Source organism: Gossypium hirsutum, chromosome D09, assembly GCF_007990345.1.
Source record: "Gossypium hirsutum isolate 1008001.06 chromosome D09, Gossypium_hirsutum_v2.1, whole genome shotgun sequence".
Taxonomy (NCBI): domain Eukaryota; kingdom Viridiplantae; phylum Streptophyta; class Magnoliopsida; order Malvales; family Malvaceae; genus Gossypium; species Gossypium hirsutum.
Genome location: NC_053445.1, coordinates 34,061,517 through 34,081,138, shown reverse-complemented (window position 1 = coordinate 34,081,138; position 19,622 = coordinate 34,061,517). Strand labels below are relative to the sequence as shown.

The following is a 19,622-nucleotide window of genomic DNA, read 5'->3' as shown; positions in this document are numbered from 1 at the left end:
CTGATTTGTATAATGTGTTATGTGTATTCTTTGTTTGAGTTTTGTTATACACTGAGCTTTATAGTTCACCCCTTTGTTTTATCTCTGACTTTTCAAGTAATCATTGATGTAACACCCCTAACCCGTATCTGTCGTCGGATTAAGGTTACGGGGTACAATCAGGAACATTTAAACTTAATATCATTCAATAACATAATCAAATTATAACTAGTCATATACATACATACCGTCCCTAAATCAAGCCTTCGAGGCCCTAAAAACGCCATAGAAGCAATTCGGGACCAATTTGAAATCTTTTGAAATGTTTAGGAAAAAGTCACAAAAATTTAGAAACAAGGGTCACACGACCGTGTGCCAAGGCCGTGTGCCTCACAAGGCTGAGACACACGCCCGTATCTCAGGCCGTGTAACCTTCGAACTAAGGACACACGGTCGCATCCTAGCCTGTGTCCTCACCCATGTAACTCTCTGAGTAGGGTCACACGCCCGTGTGTCAGGCCGTGTAACTATCTGAGTTGCCCCACACGCCCTTGTGTTAGGCCGTGTAACTCACTGACTTGCAACCTAAGAATTCATCAGATCACACACGACCGTGTTGCCAGGCCGTGTGTCTCACATGGTTGAGTATAGTAAGTAGAGTAGTAACTATTTAGACTTAATTTAGCATGTTTGTTATTACTATTAGCTCAATGTAGTCATACCTCCTATGGGTACGATCCTCAGAATACTTCCAGTAATTTGTTATAAATTCAAACTATATTATAATTTGACATGTTCGCTTGCACACACACCGCACATCGATGCACGTATGTCAGCGCATGATCACTGTCCTCAACCACCAGCTCAACTCAGAAAGCACGCACCCGTTTGAGTGTGAACACTCTCCTAGTGTGAGTGCACTCCTAGGACAATAAGGAGTGTATTTAGGCATAACAACCTCGTACTGACAGAGATCCATAATATACACTCATGATTATCTTTTACACATTTAGTAGGGCTATATATATATATCTTGCTATGTCATACTAACAGACAAGGGTTCATTTCCTATAAATACCCTGAGGTACGATGAAAAAGGGATCGACCTCTTATCACCCTAAAGTTACTTTGAACAACTGCTTTCTTGGTCAACCTGTCATCTTGTCCTCACTCTAGCTCTCAGCCTCTTTAGGTGAACCGGCCTCCTCTAAACCACTACAGTCTATTCCTTGTCCTCCTCCTTTGTTGTACTCCATATCAATAAAAAAATATAATTATAAAAAACTTATAAATAAACTCTCATAAATTTCAAGTTCAGTCTCTAGAAATTTAGTTTTTAATCATTTTATTTAAACATTTCATATAAAAATAGAAAAAAGAAAAAATATTATATTAATATTTATTAAAAAATAGTTTTTAAGTAATTTCATTAATTGAGTTGATGTTGAATTAACTCGTGATACCAACTCAAACAATCATATTATATAACTCGCGATACCAACTCAAACAATCATATTATACATAGTACTAAAATTTAAAAATTCCGTTTTAACAAAATTTAAAAATTTATTTAAGTGGTTGTATAGCAATTTTTTCATTTTAAGGCCACTAAAGTTACCTTTGATTTTATTATTTTTTATTATTTTAATTTCGTACATATTATTAAGCGTTTGATTATTTATTATATGTTATCGTAAATATAAATCAAAATAGTAATTAAAAATAAAAAAGAAGAAATGTTGAAAGTTATGTGGTTATCTTTCATGGCTACAATAAAAAAAATCATAAGAAAAATAACATATTGAAAAAGAAAATACATCAAATTTAGACCACAAGTTACATTTTATTTTATTTAAAAAAAGCACTTTAAAAGGAGAAAAAATAGTAAATCTAAATCAAATTAAAGCAAGAAAATACCCGACGTTTGCTCTACGTCGCCTCTTTGTCTAATGGTGTTTTAAGCATTTTTCTCATTTCAATCCTCAATTTTTTTGAACCTTTCTCGTATGATTAAGACATATATATATATTTCTTTTTAATCATAAAATCATGCATCATCCATTATTAGTTATCATCATCTTATCGATAAACAAATAATTTAACCTTTCTCTCTCTTGTATTTGTTTTCATTGAGATGAACAAAGCTTAAGGTTTTTTTTTTTTTTAACAAAAGTCAAAGAAAACCCAGAAATATATATAATTTTTGTAGAAAAAGAAGCAAAAATTTCATATATTTCTAGTTTGTGAGTTGTAATTTTTTTAATAAAAATATTCAAAAAAGTTCCAAAACACCTTTGGGTCATTTTTCAAATGGATTCCGATTTCTGGACGTCTCGTCTCGCCGCCGCTAAACGCCAGTATAATTTGCAGCACCGCCATCAAACCTCTCATCTGGGTACGTTTTAATTTCAATTTTCGATCTGGGTTTTTCAATTTTTTTTCATTTTCCCCCTTTTCTCATTTATTTTTTTATTTGAAATATAAATAAATAAATAAATAAAAAGATCGTTTGACCATCGATGATTTTGAGGTTGACGACGAGGTCCGACCCGATTTCCCATGCCCGTATTGTTACGAGGATTTCGATATCGCGTCCCTGTGTTCCCATCTCGAAGATGATCATCCCTGTGAATCCAAAGTTACGGTACGCAAATTTCATTATATTAAGAAAATTAATTATTTAATTGTTTTGTTAATGGATAAAAACAGTTTAGGTTTCTTTTTTAGTTTTGATTATAGTGTTTGTTTGATTATAATAACCTTTATTTTTTTTCTAATTTTGTCTGTGTGTTTTTGGGGGTTTTTTAATTGCAAATTTGAGGTTTCCTCTATAGATACAGAGAGAAAAAAACTGTGATTTATTGTTATTATTTGTATGATCAAACTAAGGATGTTGCAGAGTACAAATGTATCGGGATTGCGCAGGCTATTGTGTGTTTTTTGTTTCGGGACTTCGGATTTTACCTTAGTAGAGAAAATAGTTTCAACAATCTGATATTTGGTTGTTAGATGTTTTATCGATTTTCGCCTTCTGACATGATTATAGAGTTATGAGTCTGTCATTTACCCTGTTTTGTTGGGTTAAATTATGAAAGTCGAGAATGTCATGCGCTGATCTTGCTGCTCGATTTCGAACATTGGGGTGTGAGGGATGAGAGTAACCTTAAGAATGTTGGGGATAAAATCGTGTTTTATAATGACTTGTAGATGTTGCTAATGACTTTAGGACATAGTCCCGATCCCATATTGATGGTCTAGTAAGGATTAAGTTTCCAGTTTGAAGGTTTGGTTATTATTTCGCAGCTTAATTCGGAAGAAACAAAACTTGAATTGCTTTGATTCCATGTGAAAGGTTGTTGACCGAAAGATGATCAGGATTGAGATATCGTCTTTCTCGTTGTTGCTCAATCTTTATATGGTTTTTATGGCTTGTGTAAGAAACGAAACTAAAACATACAGTTTATGGATTGAACTCAAGCTACAAGTTTTGGACGAGCTGGAGCAGGATCGGTGATATTATTTTCATGCTGGATAAAACTCGGAAGTATACGTACATTGAAACAGGATATACGATGATCGGTAGAGTTAGTATATGATATTGCTGATGGTATAGAGGAATGCGCGTTTCGTATATTCTGAGATTTTGATGACTAATCGAATCCTAGGCATCTCACCGTGTCTGATACGCAGGAGATTATCTCTGGTTTTGTTAAAAGCTCTTCCCTCTCTCCCAATCTGTGGTGAAGATGAAATTCAAGCCGAATTGCTCTAATCGAGAGCTTTTCTTTGGCTGTGATTGTCTTGTTTAATCTTTGTACTTTTTATACTTAACCTTAGGATTTACGATGGAACAAAGTTCCCAATGATGTTTTCATGCGAATTGTCTTAATACTGGCATTGATTTTTCTGTTACAGATTTGTCCGGTTTGCTATGTCAAAGTTTCGAGAGACATGCTAAGTCATATCACGCTGCAACACGGAAATTTATTCAAGATATCCTTGATAATGAAACATCTCATGTCCTTGATTTTCTCTTAATCCGACTCGGAAATTATGCACACACTTGTTTTAATTGTATATAGTTTCCCTTAACAAAAGATTACTTGCAGAGACGTTGCAGGTTACGTAGAGTTGCAATTCCGAACAGTCAGGCACTCTCTCTCCTCGGCCGGGATCTCCGAGAAGCACATCTGCAAGTACTTCTGGGTGGTGGTGCGTATAGATCAAGCGGTGTTAACGTGTCCAATGCCAATGCCGCTACCGATTCGTTCCTTTCTTCACTCATTATGAATTTCCCGGCATCAGAAGCTGAAGAAATTACGAAATCCGTTGTAACTAGTTTCGAAGATACCACCACAAAGAATATGGCACCAGCACACATGTGGAAATCAAGGTAATGTGCCAAACCTTAAATCTTTGTTTTCGGAATAGCTGAGTTTGACATTATCGATTATTCTTATACAGTTTGGATCCGTCATTGAGCTACGAAGAACGCGAAAAAAGGATTCAGCAAGCCACGGGGAGAGCCGGATTCGTTCAAGATTTGCTGTTGACAACTCTTTTAAACGACTAACGAAAATTAGTAAGTTGAACCGATAAAAACTAATTAATGTAGTTATCGGAATCTTGTTATGAGGCATTTCCGGGTATGATAAGAAACGAGAGATCATATCGTTTTGATCGAAACCCAACGATGCATTTAATCGGAATGTTGAAGCTTCATGATAAGATTTTGTCATCCTTTTTTTTCTTATAGCCCCATTTTCAACCAGAAGTTGTACTATATATTCTGGAATAGTTTATGGCTTAACTTCAATGTACGACTTATTTTACTATTTTATTACATTGAAATATTAAAGCTTTTTTAAGACGAGAAGCAAAGCGACCGCTTTGTCTTGTCTTCGATTAAAATTTTGGTGCGTTTTGGCCAGTATTGGATGTATAATTTCCTTATATTTTAAACTATTTTTTAAATTCATTTATAGTTACATTTTAAATAAAATATAATAATTAATTATTGAGTTTAATTAATAATTTAAAGGTTATATTTAAATATAACTATATATTTTATATGTAATTGAGGTGTATTTATATGCATTTATTAGAAATTTTGAAAATTAGATTATAAATATATAGTACTTGAAAAATATTGATAAATTTGAAATAATATATATATATATATATCCAATTCAGGGTCGGTGACAATGATTTTTATAAAATTCGTTTTACACGTTCTGTATACTAAAATCTTCTTCTTTTAAAATTTTAACTTCTTTTTTCATATACATTTTAATTATAATTAAGTTCTTTTGACCGAGTGTGAATTCAAGTTTGAACTCTGTTGAAGAAATAATTATGATTTTTATGAATTGCATAACAAGTATAAAAGATAATGAAGTTAACAAAATTAGGTACCACTATTTAAATTAAAATGGATTTATTTTGTAAATTTAAAAATTAAATTCTCTTCCTGTATTAATTAAATACAATAATTGATGTTTTTCATCAAATATACTCCTATTAACTTACACATTCAAATTATTATGAACTCAAGATTAAAAATTGAACACAATACTTTCCAACAACCCAAAATGTTTCAAATGTTAATTCTTTAAAAAAAACATGGTTTTTTTGTGACGAGAAATGCTTCTAGATGCTCAATCAAAACACTCTTCTTCTTCTTTTTTCAATACTTCAATTTTATTTTTATTTTTTGATACTTGAAAATAATAATGTTTAACTCGGATTTTAGAGTTGATTTGATGAAAATTCATATTTAGCTATTAACTTGCATCAAATCAACCCTAAAACCTAAATTGACTCACATTTATCGAATTGCATTTAATTTAACAATTCGCAATTAACACTAAATTTATTCTATCAACAAAATCATGAAAGTTTGAAACTAATAGCATTAACAACTAACTTTTCATCAAATCAACCTTGAATTCTGAATTAAATATTAAAAATATATAACTTTTGTCGAATATTAATATCGAATTAAATAATAATAATAACATAATCGCCCCATTAAAGAAAATGTCGAACTCCAACACCAAATGAATTAATAATATCAATCCTCAAAAAGATTTTAACTCCATTTTTAGCCATTGATTTTCTTTTGTTGACATTTATAAGCAATAATTTCTTTTTTTTTCTTTTCTGTTAATTTCTGCACTTTGTTGTCCTAATAATAAACTTGAGTATGAAGGGAAAGTGAGAGCGTTGATAATTTTGTCAAACCGTTTGAAAACTTCAATGATAGTATATTAAATATTTTCTTTTTAATTAATGTTTTTGTCAACAATAAACAAAAAATTGCCTATATTGATATGTGTAGATAATTAGATATCGATGTATTTTGTTGTACTATTTCGAGTTTGATAATGTTTTTATTTTTTGTTTCCATATATATATATATATATATTTATAATTCAATTCGTTGTTTCTTAAAAAAATATATGTTATATATCATGTAAACATGTTATATGAAAATATAAATTTTAAAATTATCAATTAATTTTAATAATTTAATTTGATTGTTATATTTATTTTTAATGTGATTTTAAATATAAATAAAAATAATTAAGATAAAATATAAAAAAATTGATTTAAAATATTAAAATCTTGTATCAACTCACATATTACTAAAATAAACAAAAATACATCAAAATTTTAACTGAAACAAAACATAAATTTTAACTGAAACAAAACATAAATTAGTCTCTTAGATTAATAATGATTTTATTTTATTTGGTTACAAGTGATAATTAAACGCGTACGACATCCAATAATAATGTGCCACATGTCATGTTATTATTGGTTGGTATGATTTTCTGAGGATAAATTGTGATAAAATTAATAGTTTAAGTATCACTTATAATAAAGAATAACTTTAGATACTAATTTAAGAATTGAGATATATCCAACTTCTTTAAAGCAATTATTAGAACCCTTGTTGCCAAGACTTGTTTGGGGTAATGGTTAGAGCACCCATTTGTCACCTAGATGATGCAAGTTCAAACCCTATCATCCTCTTCCCCTAATATTATAATGAAAACAAAAACATTTATCACTCAAATGGTATAGGTTCAAATCCTACCAATAATGATTAAAAAGTTTAAAACTGTTTAATGAAAAATAAACTGAAGAGTAGAAGAGAAAGGGAATGAAAACTTTTGATTAGTGTAAGTGATGTGAATAAAGAAAGTCATATAACAACAATTTTAACAGTCTAGTGATTTAAAAACTTTTAAATAATTTAATAACAGTCTAGTGATTAGTTTACGAGATAAGGGTTTGTAGCAAAATTATAGGTTATTAGATTGGAAGTCAATGGGGACGCGGAACAAAAAGTAAATGCAAAAATAGAGGACGGCAGAAACGTTTTTGTCGCTGATTCTTGAAAATTTGAATGTCTAATATCGACCGTCTCTTTTCTAGGAAACATCTCATTCTTTTCTATAATATGTTCACTTGTTATTTTCCAATTATTATTATATTTTATAATATAACAACACCCATTTAGAATTTTTATACATATTTAATAATATATATTTTGTAATATGATAACAGACTACCCAATTATGTATTTAAAATATGTTAGAAGTACAAAATTATAAAGTGAAAACTAATTTTTTTTTAAATTTCAAGTTAATATTGATATGGCATTAAACTATTGGAAAAGAGATATAGATGACGTGATGCCACTGTTTCATACAATCTTTTTTTAATAACCAAAGTCTAATCAGTCATGATTTTTTAAATTAGACGGGTGATTGAATTGATCAAGTCTCAATTTTTGATTTGACTGTTGGTTCAATTTTGATAAAATAAATTATTAAAAATTATAAAATAAAAAATATTGAAACATATAGAATACGCTTAACCAGTTCAATCACTAGCCCAATCGATTTAAAGCAATTCATGGTTCGAACTGATACACCAACAAATTCTCGATCCAACCAATCTAGTTCCAACAACTATTGTTCTGATTTAAGATGATTCATAAATAATGTACGTAATATGAAAATATAACCTAAAATCTCGAAATTTAATATTTATTAACACTATCAAAACCACAATAAAGTGAATTCTAAAAAAATATGATCTTTTATTTATTTTTGCAATTTGATTAATTCATGAAATAAACTTATTTATGAGGGTGACATGAAAATGAAATGAGTTAGGCAGATAATTAAATGGAAGCTGATGAAAATGCTTTTTTTTGTGAAGACGCGTAGAGGTAATAAATGCCGTCAAAATTCAAATATTTGAGGATTTATCCGATAATTTATTCAATTCAATTACAACCCTTTTTTTTTCATTCAAGTTTGTTTGAATTATTATTTAATAATTCGTTATACTATACGTCGATAATGATAGCAGGAATGACAACAAAGCAATAAAAAAAACACACACAGATTTTACGTAAAAAATCCTTTAGGAAAAAAATTACAGCTAAGGAGAAAAGATTCACAAATGTTGAAAAAATAGTGATATAAGAGCACACATTTTTAAGGGTTAAACAACCGTATAATAGAAGAAGTATAGTCTTATATAAATTCAACTTGTGCAGCCCTCAGTCTTTCGCCCTTTGCCCTACAAATTTCTTATTTTGTCTCTCAATTTTATTTCTTTAACAACTGAGTAGAGCCTCGAACTTTTCAGACCGGATCAAATAAGAGTTGAATCACACAACTCTAACATTATTTAAATAATTTATTTTATAATTTCAATCAAATATCTTAATCCAATATGCGACACATTTTAGTTAAAACTTAAATAAGAGTTTTCGTTTTTCTTTTTTTGTAATTTAGGTAAACTCAATTTTATCTGAATTATTGTTTAATAATTAAAAGAAGGGTAAACTACACCCATGGTCACTTTTGTTTACCTTAAGTTACGTTTTAGTCACTTATGTTTGAAATGTTACATTTTAGTCATTTACGTTATCATGTTGTAACATTTTAGTCACTGAGCCATTAATCGTCGTTAATGGTGTAACGGTAAGCTGACGTGGCACGTTAAATCATCATTTCAAACAAAATTTTAGGTTAAATTATACAATTGATCCCCATATTTTTTTCGTTTTAAGTAATTTAATTTTTTTTCTTTTATGTTCTTTAAAATTTCCTTTTTTTTCCATTCTCTTTTATTTCTCCCTCTGTTTTCATACCTTTCCCATTTCTTTTAACATATTAGGAAGTCGAATTGGCAGTGAAAAAAGAAGTAGGAAGTCGACTGTCATCATTTGCCTACAACCAAAACCCATAAACCCATACCATGCTTATTTCTTCACTACCAATTCGACTTCCTGGTATGTTAAAAGAAATAAAGAAGGTAGGAAAACAGAGGGAGAAGCAGAAGAGAATGGAAAATAAAGAAAAAGAAATAAAGAAAGTTAAAAGAACATAAAAGAATTAAATTGCTCAAAATGAAAAATTATGGGGACCAATTGTATAATTTAACCTAAAATTTTTGTTTGAAATGATAATTTAACGTGCCATGTCAGCTTACCATTACACCATTAACGACAATTAACGGCTTAGTGACTAAAATGTTACAACACGATAACGTAAGTGACTAAAACGTAACATTTCAAACATAAGTGACTGAAATGTAACATAAGGTAAACAAAAGTGACCATAGGTGTAGTTTACCCTTAAAAGAATTAATTTTAATATAGATATAGATATTGATATGATTTTTTATTTTTAAATATTGATAGAAAATATAAACAATGGAAATAGTTTTAAGGAGTTAATAGTGAAAATAATGGACATAGTTCTCGATTCGAGTTTAAATTAAGATTTTTAGAATAAAATTTATAGTTGAATTAGCTAATTTATCGATTTATCAAATTAATTGATTCAATCGATTTATTTAAATAAATTATTTAAAAATTTATAAAAATTCTAATTTAATTAATTTTATATTCATCCATACTAAATCCCCAATCAATCCGGATCAAATACTTGAGCCTGTGGACGCGCAAAGCAATGCACAATGAAAGTAGGACACACGTGACAAATTGGGTAAGAAATTAAATAAAACTTGGAAAAATCGACTTTTCAAAAAATTATTAATTTTTATTTTTAAATTTTTTTCAAACGTACTTTTAAAATATTATTACTTTTATTATATTTACTATTTAGAATAATAAATATTTTTTTTTAAGAAAAGGGGCAGCCATCACTCTTTCTCTGTTTGCTCATAACCGATTCAGGCACGCGGAAAGATAGCAGAATATGCCGACAATTTATTTGTTCAAACTTGCTATTCGCACTTCACGCGCCCTTATTTCTTAATTATTCTATTCCATTATTTGGGTAAATTCCACCCTATACCACTGATTTATTAGTAATATTACATTTTGATCATTTAATTTTAAAAAGGTAAAAGAATTATCATTAAATTATTCAAAAGTTTTCTTTTGAGTTACTAGATTGTTAAAATTATTATTGTATGACTTTTTTTGTTCGCATCTCCTGCACCAATCGAAATCTCTCATTCCTCTTCTCTTCTATGGTTCAAATTTTTATGAAGTAACTTTTAACGTTATGAATCTGTGAATCAAAATCTAAATAAATTTCTTCTCTGATCTCCAACACTAATTGTCAAATCTACTTGGATCTAAGCTATGTTTTTTTATTCATTGATGGGTACTAGTCCATTGTATCAATCGTTGAATCGTCGCTTGGAGCTTTCTAGTTGAACTTAAAAAAAAACTTAACAACCTAATTAGGGGTGAGCATTCAATCAAATCGAGTGAAAATTTTTTGAGTTAATTGAATTAACGAGTCCTATTTTATCATCCTAACTCTATTTTAATTTTTTTCGAATCAAATCGAATCGAATGAGATGAAATTCAAGTTGAGTCGAGTCGAGTCGAGTCGAGTGAAATTGTTTGAGTTAAATTAAAAAAATTAAACATGTCAAATTAAAATATTGTTACAATATAACTAATTTCATGTTAAAGCATATAAATTTAAAACCATATATATTTGATAACTTTTTCAAAGCAAAATAAGAAAAAAAGAAGAAGAAGATACTTTAGTATGATAAATTTGAAGCATTAATTAACTTATTTAGGTCCTAAAATTATCATTTTAGAAAATTTTAACTTTCTTTATATATTTTTTAGAATTATTTTATAATTTTTTAAAAAATATAAATTTTGGAATTTTTATAAATATTTTGAATTTTAAAAATTTATTTTGGATTTCCTTTTTTTTTAATTTTTGTTGAGAGATAGACCAATTTGCTAATTTTCAGATTTAACAGGGACCAAAGGGGTATTTACACTAATATGTTATTCAAATTTTAAAATTCAACTCGACTCAAACTCAAATTATTTATTCGAGTTGACTTAGAAAAATTAAATAACTCAATTTGATTAACTCGGAATTTGAAATTTTTTCGATTTTTTCGAATCAAATTGAGTTTTGCTCACCCCTTAGCCCTGTCGCTTAAATAAAAACCAAATTAATAAAAAGAATAAATATGAAAGGTTAAATTTATGATTGAGAAAAAAAACTATCTACACAATAAATATTTTCACATTAGCGTGTGAAAGGAACGCCAAGGGAAGAGAGAGTGAGAGAGGGACCCACTCCACCGCACACAATCAACAGTCACACAGCAGCCGTTAGAGAAATGTAATAATAGTAGATCTCATAAAGACAACACAAATGCCACGTGATCCTTAACCGGGAATTTACGAAACTGCCACCACATGGAACTTCCCCCCACTCTCTCTCAGCCGCTCCCTCAGTCAAACGCACCGCTTACTGTATCCCCATTCTCTCCTTTAATTCCTCGCCGATTTCCTTATTCCCTACCTCTATAAATAAACCTCCTCGTTTCTCTCTCAACCCCACACACAATTTCCCCACGCGCTTTCTCTCAAAAAAGGAAGAACGAAAACTAAAAAAATATATCATAAAGCATTGCACGTTCTTTATTTCCTAATCGGAAAAGAAAAAACCCGCAAACGCCGTGTCTGTTTCCTTTCCCTTTTAGATGGCGCCGAGGGAGAAATCGACGGCAGCCGTCAAAGGCAATGGCAACGGCGGTGGAGGGATTAGTAAGGAGGTTCATTTTAGAGGTGTACGAAAGCGTCCTTGGGGACGTTACGCCGCCGAGATCCGAGATCCGGGGAAGAAGAGTCGTGTTTGGTTAGGGACTTTCGACACGGCGGAGGAAGCAGCCAGAGCTTATGACGCTGCCGCTCGTGAATTTCGCGGCGCCAAAGCGAAGACGAATTTTCCACTCCCTTGTGAAAACATCAACAATGGTGTCAATGTTATTAACTGTGATAATCATATTAATAATAATGGTAAGATTAATATTAACATTAATAACAATCAGAGTTCTAACCAGAGTAGCACAGTGGAGTCGTCGAGTCTTGAGCCGACTACCATTATGATCGATTCTTCGCCGTTGGATCTCAACCTCGGACGTAGATCGATTACCGGATACGGTTCCTCCACCGTTAGGTTTCCTTTCCATCAAGTTTCGCCGGTTACTGGCTTTTTTCACGCCGCCGGCGTGCCGACCATTGCGAGCCCTAAGGTTTTTTACTTCGACGCGTTCGTCCGGTCTGGTGGCATGGTCAAAGGACAACAATATCAACGGATGACATTCGATCACCACGATTTTCACACGGCGTTCAACGGCAGCGTGCAAAGTGACTCCGATTCGTCCTCCGTTGTTGATTTGAATCATGACGAGATCAAGCCACGTCCGCTTCTCAACATTGATCTCAACCAACCGGCTCTCCCTGAAATCGCTTGAATTTTTTTTCTCGCGCCAGTCGTGCGACAGGAAAATAAAAGACGTTATTAGTAACGGCGAGAGCTCCTGTAAGTGGAAGCGATTTTTTAAACTACGGTCGATGTACGTGAATATACTTCAGCAGATAACCTCTACTCTTTTTTCAACATTTGAAACATTCAGTTTCTTTTTGTTGTTCATAATTTTGTTACTGTATTTTTTTCGCTGATGAATCAACACCCGAAAAAAATAAATCAATTTATGATATGTTTGGATTTCAAATTCAAGTTCAATTTTAGGGTCGGTGTTATTGCCGGAATCTGGAAATTTTCCCGGCGAAGCCGACGAAATACGAAATTATATAATGTAGTTTTAATTAAGGAAAAATAATTTAGTTGGGATTTATTTTTTAATTTTATGTTTTTGGGGAAAGTATATAGTCCTTTGAATTGATTTAATGCCAAAGTTTCTTAATTTGGAAATTACTATCGTTTCCAAATTCCAGAAAATTAAGATAAGTTTAGGACTTTGGAAAGGCATAGGTTAACCAATTTATCATATCTGTATTCAGATAATTAACAAGTAAATTTCATTATGATTTTATCCAAAATCTTATTTCATCTTTCAATTTTTACAAAAAAAAAAGAAGAAGTTATCTTACCCTTTTCTTTTTTTACTATAAAGTCGTTTTAAAATAAAAAAAAAGTTAATGTTTATTAATTTTACTGATGTGACATACACTTGAATGCTTCATCAATAATTAATTAATTTTAAAATTTTTAAAAAATATAAAAATTATTAAAATTATTATAAAAATAATTTTTTTCATACTTTTAATTTTTAAAAATAATTAATTGCTAACATAATATACACATAACAATCAACGTGTGTGCGACGTCAGCAAAGTTAATAAATATTATTTTTTTTCATTCATTTTGAGGTGACCTGATAAATAATGTAAATTTAAGAAATAAAAGTGATGAAAAGTTAAAATGACATTTTTTATGAAGTGTATTTTGACAAATCTGGATGTCACGAGATGTGGCAATATTTCCAAAGGGTATTTTACAATTCAAACAAGCTCAATCAAATTTTTAATGAGGATAAATTTATAGGTCAAATAACATTAAAAAAATCATAATGCTTGATTAAATTAATAAAATATTTTTTTGTGAAATAATGGGATTGAATTGGATTATGAATTTTTTAAACCAATTTTGGGTTATAAAAAGTTATATTAATTTTATCTAATTCCTTAATAATACATGAGATGGTAAGAAAACTAAATTCAAACAATGAAATCCGAGAATTGTGAATAGTTATTATTGTTATAACTGAACCATCTTCCCCCACAGGATTTTGTGTCACTCCAAACAAAGGAGCTCGTTTAAGCACAAGCATCCCCAACTCATAAGCCACCTCATCGCTTGCTTTAATCCTCCATTTTTATGCTAATTTTAAATTTTGGATTTTTATTTTATGATTTTGGGACATTACTTGATAAATTTTCAATTTTTTCTTTATAAATATGTTTAAAATATTATTTTTTTTCAAGTAAATAAAAATAATCAATAACCCATATATATAAAAATTATATATTTCTAATATAAAATGTTTATTTTTATATCATAAAAGTAAAATTTGATTTAATTTAATTAGGGTTATACATTACGATTTGGACCGATTTTCGATTTTTTTTTTTGTCATTCCTATATGTAACCTCAATTACCAAATCTATAATTTAATATTTTATTAAATAACCAATAATAAATAGAAGGTTTCATAAATGCAATGGCTACCTACTGGAAACGACAATGAGGGGTAAAGCAGTAAATAACGGGTAATAAAAACAACTATCAGAAAAACGGGTTAAACTCTACTATTAGTCCCTATACTATGCACAGGTTATGAATTTAATCTAATTACTTCAATTTGGTTATTTTTAATCATCTACTTTTCAAATTTTAAAATTTCAGTCCTAACTGAATATTACCCGTTAAACTCATTAAATTAACTTCTATTATTACCAAAATATAATGCAGTAAACTTATTATTATATGTATAGTACTATATCAGCTCGTTATTTTCATATAATATAAAAAAAATAGGTAATGAATTTAACAGTTCTTGTTTGAGTTAGGTTTGAAATTTCAAAATTAAAAATTATATAGAGACTGAAAATGATTAAATTGAAGAAGATAAATTAAATCCATAAGTAATGCATCGTATAAGAGTAACAATAGAATCAAAATAGACAAATTTAACTAATAATGTTTGCATCAAGACTAGAATTTTAAAATTAAAAAAACTTTATAGACTAGAATTGAGCAATTCAGAAAGTAAAGGGACCGAAGTTGATCAGATTAGAGTACAAAACTATATCCACAGCTTACTTATAGTATAGGGACTAATAGTGGAATTTAACGAAAATAAAAAATGGCAGTAATGAGGGTTAAAAGGAAACAAGGGGCAGGCGCGTGAGCAGAAATAAAAACAGGCGGTCTCAAGGCAGGAGACAGTAAGGATATAAGTCCACGTTGACCATGGTGATTTGTGTTTTTTGTCTTCCATTTTCAAATTGTGTTTATTTACTGTATTAATTCTAAATGGGTTAAATATTTTTGTTTTTTTATTTAAAATTTAAAATTATTAACACGAGAAAGAAGGACAAGAGCAGGTCCCACATGGAGTCTGGCGTTGGAAGTGGTAGTGGGGATGCGCCGCTGCCGCTTTTGGTGGGTCTCGTTCTTTGGGGTTATTACCAAAAAAAATTAATATTTATAAAAATAAGTCTGGTTCAAAAATATTCACCTAAATGAATAATAAAATTAGGTTATGAAAACTAGATGGCTGACACCACTACTTTTTCTATTAAAAATAATTTTTGAGGTTTTAGACACTAGATGACCGACACCCATATATTTTTTTTTCAAAACTTTTTTGGTGCTAGCACACTGATGGTCGGCATCCCTTTATCTGATTAAAAAATTTATTTTTTTGGGGTGTGTGGTGCCGGCCAACAAATAGCCAAAGTCACCCAACAAAAGTGATGGGAATATTGTAACATTAACCCTTCCTTGTTTTCTCATCTTTTTTATTTCCCAAGTTTAATTACATATTTTATACTTTAAAATAATATTGAACCACTTATAATGTTTTTTAGTTATTATTGCATTACTCACATTATTATTAAATTTAAAAATTAATTTAAAATTAATATGCACAATTAAATTAGATTTTTTTGATAAAATTAGAACCTACTATAATGATTTTCATCTTTTATAATAATTCAAATAAACATTGCTAAATTATTGTTTCTTTTATTTTAAAAAATAACGTGTAATATATTTATAAATTAGATGCTAGTCGCACTTAAAAGCCGAGTACTCTACCGTTGAGTTAGCAACCCAAAAAAAAATAGAATATGTAGATACAATCGAAATAAAAAAATGGAATTGCACTAGGCAATCAAAACACAAAATTAGCAAAAATTGGAATAAAAAAAGACACGAAATTCTCAGATAAAACCATAGAAATAGAAATAGAATAAGTGAAAATTTGCGGACCACCTCCTGTCTTATTCATTCCATTGTTATCCTTTTTTTTTCAATACAGTTACAATAAAAAAAACTTATTGTCGAAACCATTTTTTCGAAAACAAAAAATTTTTAGGTTGTCGACTTTAAAAAATGAAAATTGGGAGTCGCCACCAATATTTTATTAAGGTGTGATTGGGTCACCTAAAAATGACTTTGGTCTACAAATTTTAGAAAAACGGGTCCAGGAGTCGGTTACGTATGAGGAAGGATTAGCACCCTCATTACGCCCAAAAATTGGTACATAGTTAATTGATTAATATCTTAATGTCGAAAATTTAAAAAACGTAATCCTTAGCAAAACTTAAAAACGTAACGTATTAAGACCCTTATCATTTCAGAGAAAGAAAATACCACACCCAATACGTTAGGGCACGACATTCTAATTTTCCCCAAACATGAATTACAAAAATGAATTAGGGCAAAATACTAGTGCAATAAAAAAATGTAAAAGAATATCCATTTATTCAAGAGTTAAGAATCGCGGCACAATACGTTAGGGCACAATTCCTTTAAAATCCCAAACTCGGAATATTTCCTTTATTATTTTTTAGAAAAAATCTTCATTTCGAGAAATCAATGCATCACATCCAATACGTTAGGACACAACGTGTTGAATTCCCAATAATGAGTTCTTATTTTTTGATTAAAGAGAAATGCTCGATTGTTAGATTTAACGAAGAAAATCGAAACCCAATACGTTAGGGCTCAATTTCCTTGAAAATCCTAAATACGAGCATTATCTCAATTTTGAAAATTTTCTATTTTTAAGTTTGAGTAAAAGATGATGTAACGTTATATTATTTGTGCAAATATCGTGATAACAAATACAACAATAGCATAGAAATGATATAAACAAATGAATATAAAATAATGACGTGCAAAATATCAAATAAATAGGCAAGATAATAATAAAAATATGCAAATATAAATTAATAAGCGAATGATAAAAAAATATACCTGTACACATAAAAAAAATACATAAGTTTTAAATAACTAATATAATATTAAAATTAATTAAATAAATTAAACATGTGTATATAAAATATAAGTATGCGAAAATTTTAGTATTAAAAACATAAATACATGCTTAAAAATATACATATATAAAAAATAATAATTACATATGAGAATTATAAAATAAAAATAAAAGAATACAATTACATTATCAAAAATATTGATTTTTAAAGAAAATATAAAAATGGACTAAATTGGATCGCCAGTAAAGATCCGGGGTAAATTTGCAAATAAATAAAGTCTGGAGGACTTAATTGAACGCTCGAATTACATAGAGGGGCTAGAAGGGAAATTTTTCCTTCTCCTCTAAAACGGCGCCGTTCAAAAGGATTAAATTGGAATTTAAAATAAATAAAAGGGTAAATTAAAAAAATAAAAAAAAACTTAATTACAAAAACATTAAAAGGCGAAGGGGCTAAATAAAAAAAATTCGTAGTGGTATCACCTTCTCCCTTTTTTAAAATCGTAAATAAGTAAAAATAATAATCGAATGAAAAAAATAGTAAGCCACCTTTAAAAAACTGCCAATCGTTCTCTTTTTTATTCCTCCTCCTTTTACAATAAAGTGAGAGGCCTCTATTTATAGTTGAGTCTCCCCAAATCCAACGGTACAGATCAATTACATTAACGGCTAAGATTAAAGGGTATCTACAAATTAAATCTTTAAGATTACAAAATCATATCTTCTAAGATTGCATATCATATCCAAGATTGCACATATCATATCTAAGATTGCATATATCATATCTAAGATTGCATATCCTCAAAAATTATGTTTCCATATGTGAGCCCGGGCTAAAATTGGGTATTACAGCTGCCCCTCTTTGCTCGTTGTCGTGTAACAGGGACGGAGCAAAGACTTTAAAAATGGCCAATTTTGCCCGGTCTTGCTGGAACATGAAACTCTTCTTCTTCAAGTAGCCTCATTCCTTCCTACTGCATCTTCAAAAGTATAGGAGTTAGTGCTTCAATCTATTCCACTGCAACTGCAGGGAGATAATACTTACAATCTTCAACCTATTCCACTGCTGACCAGGGAGAGAGGATTATTGGCTTCAATGTACTCCACTGTAACCACAGGGAGGTAAAATCCACCATCTTTGATCTACTCCACTACTGCTTAGGGAGATAAGATCTGAAATCTTCAATCTATTCCACTGTTGCCCAGGGAAGTAGAATTACTGGCTTCAATGTACTCCACTATAACCACAGGGAGGTAAAATCCACCATCTTCGATCTGCTCCACTACTGCTTAGGGAGATAAGATCTGAAATCTTCAATCTATTCCACTATTGTCCAGGGAAGTAGAATTACTGGCTTTAATGTACTCCACTATAACCACAGGGAGGTAAAATCCGCCATATTCGATCTACTCCACTACTGCTTAAGGTGATAAGATCTGAAATCTTCAATCTATTCCACTGTTGTCCAGGGAAGTAGAATTACTGGCTTCAATGTACTCCACTATAACCACAGGGAGGTAAAATCTGCCATCTTCGATTTGCTCCACTACTGCTTAGGGAAATAAGATCTGAAATCTTCAATCTATTCCACTGTTGTCCAGGGAAGTAGAATTACTGGCTTCAATGTACTCCACTATAACCACAGGGAGGTAAAATCCGCCATCTTCGATCTGCTCCACTACTGCTTAGGGAGATAAGATCTGAAATCTTCAATCTATTCCACTGTTGTCCAGGGAAGTAGAATTACTGGCTTCAATGTACTCCACTATAACCACAGGGAGGTAAAATCCGCCATCTTCGATCTGCTCCATTACTGCTTAGGGAGATAAGATCTGAAATCTTCAATCTATTCCACTGTTGTCCAGGGATGTAGAATTACTGGCTTTAATGTACTCCACTATAACCACAGGGAGGTAAAATCCGTCATCTTCGATCTGCTCCACTACTGCTTAGGGAGATAAGATCTGAAATCTTCAATCTATTCCACTGTTGTCCAGGAAAGTAGAATTACTGGCTTCAATGTACTCCACTATAACCACAGGGAGGTAAAATCTACCATCTTCGATCTGCTCCACTACTACTTAGGGAGATAAGATCTAAAATCTTCAATCTATTCCACTGTTGTCCAGGGAAGTAGAATTACTGGCTTTAATGTACTACACTGTAACCACAATAAGGTAAAATCCGCCATCTTCGATCTGCTTCGCTGTAGGAAGGCAAGATCTGCTATCTTTAACCTGCTCCACTACAACCGAGGAAGGCAAGGCTTTGTTTTCGATCTGCTTCGCTG

The 19,622-nt window shown here is 30.6% G+C and overlaps 2 protein-coding genes across 2 annotated transcripts; both read left to right on the top strand.

The window, feature by feature from the left end:
• The first annotated feature begins 1,880 nt into the window (after nucleotides 1-1,880).
• Nucleotides 1,881-4,890, top strand: LOC107891776 (protein DEHYDRATION-INDUCED 19 homolog 4). The gene is made up of 5 exons (XM_016816675.2): nucleotides 1,881-2,374; nucleotides 2,484-2,623; nucleotides 3,895-3,972; nucleotides 4,083-4,372; nucleotides 4,444-4,890. Exons 1-5 carry the CDS (start codon nucleotides 2,290-2,292, stop codon nucleotides 4,550-4,552), a joined length of 702 nt encoding a protein of 233 aa, XP_016672164.1. The 5' UTR covers nucleotides 1,881-2,289; the 3' UTR covers nucleotides 4,553-4,890.
• A 6,792-nt stretch (nucleotides 4,891-11,682) lies between these two features.
• On the top strand, nucleotides 11,683-13,023 carry LOC107891777 (ethylene-responsive transcription factor 4). Its single transcript, XM_016816676.2, has one exon. It carries the CDS (start codon nucleotides 12,004-12,006, stop codon nucleotides 12,775-12,777), a length of 774 nt encoding a protein of 257 aa, XP_016672165.2. The 5' UTR covers nucleotides 11,683-12,003; the 3' UTR covers nucleotides 12,778-13,023.
• The last annotated feature ends 6,599 nt before the right edge of the window (nucleotides 13,024-19,622 follow it).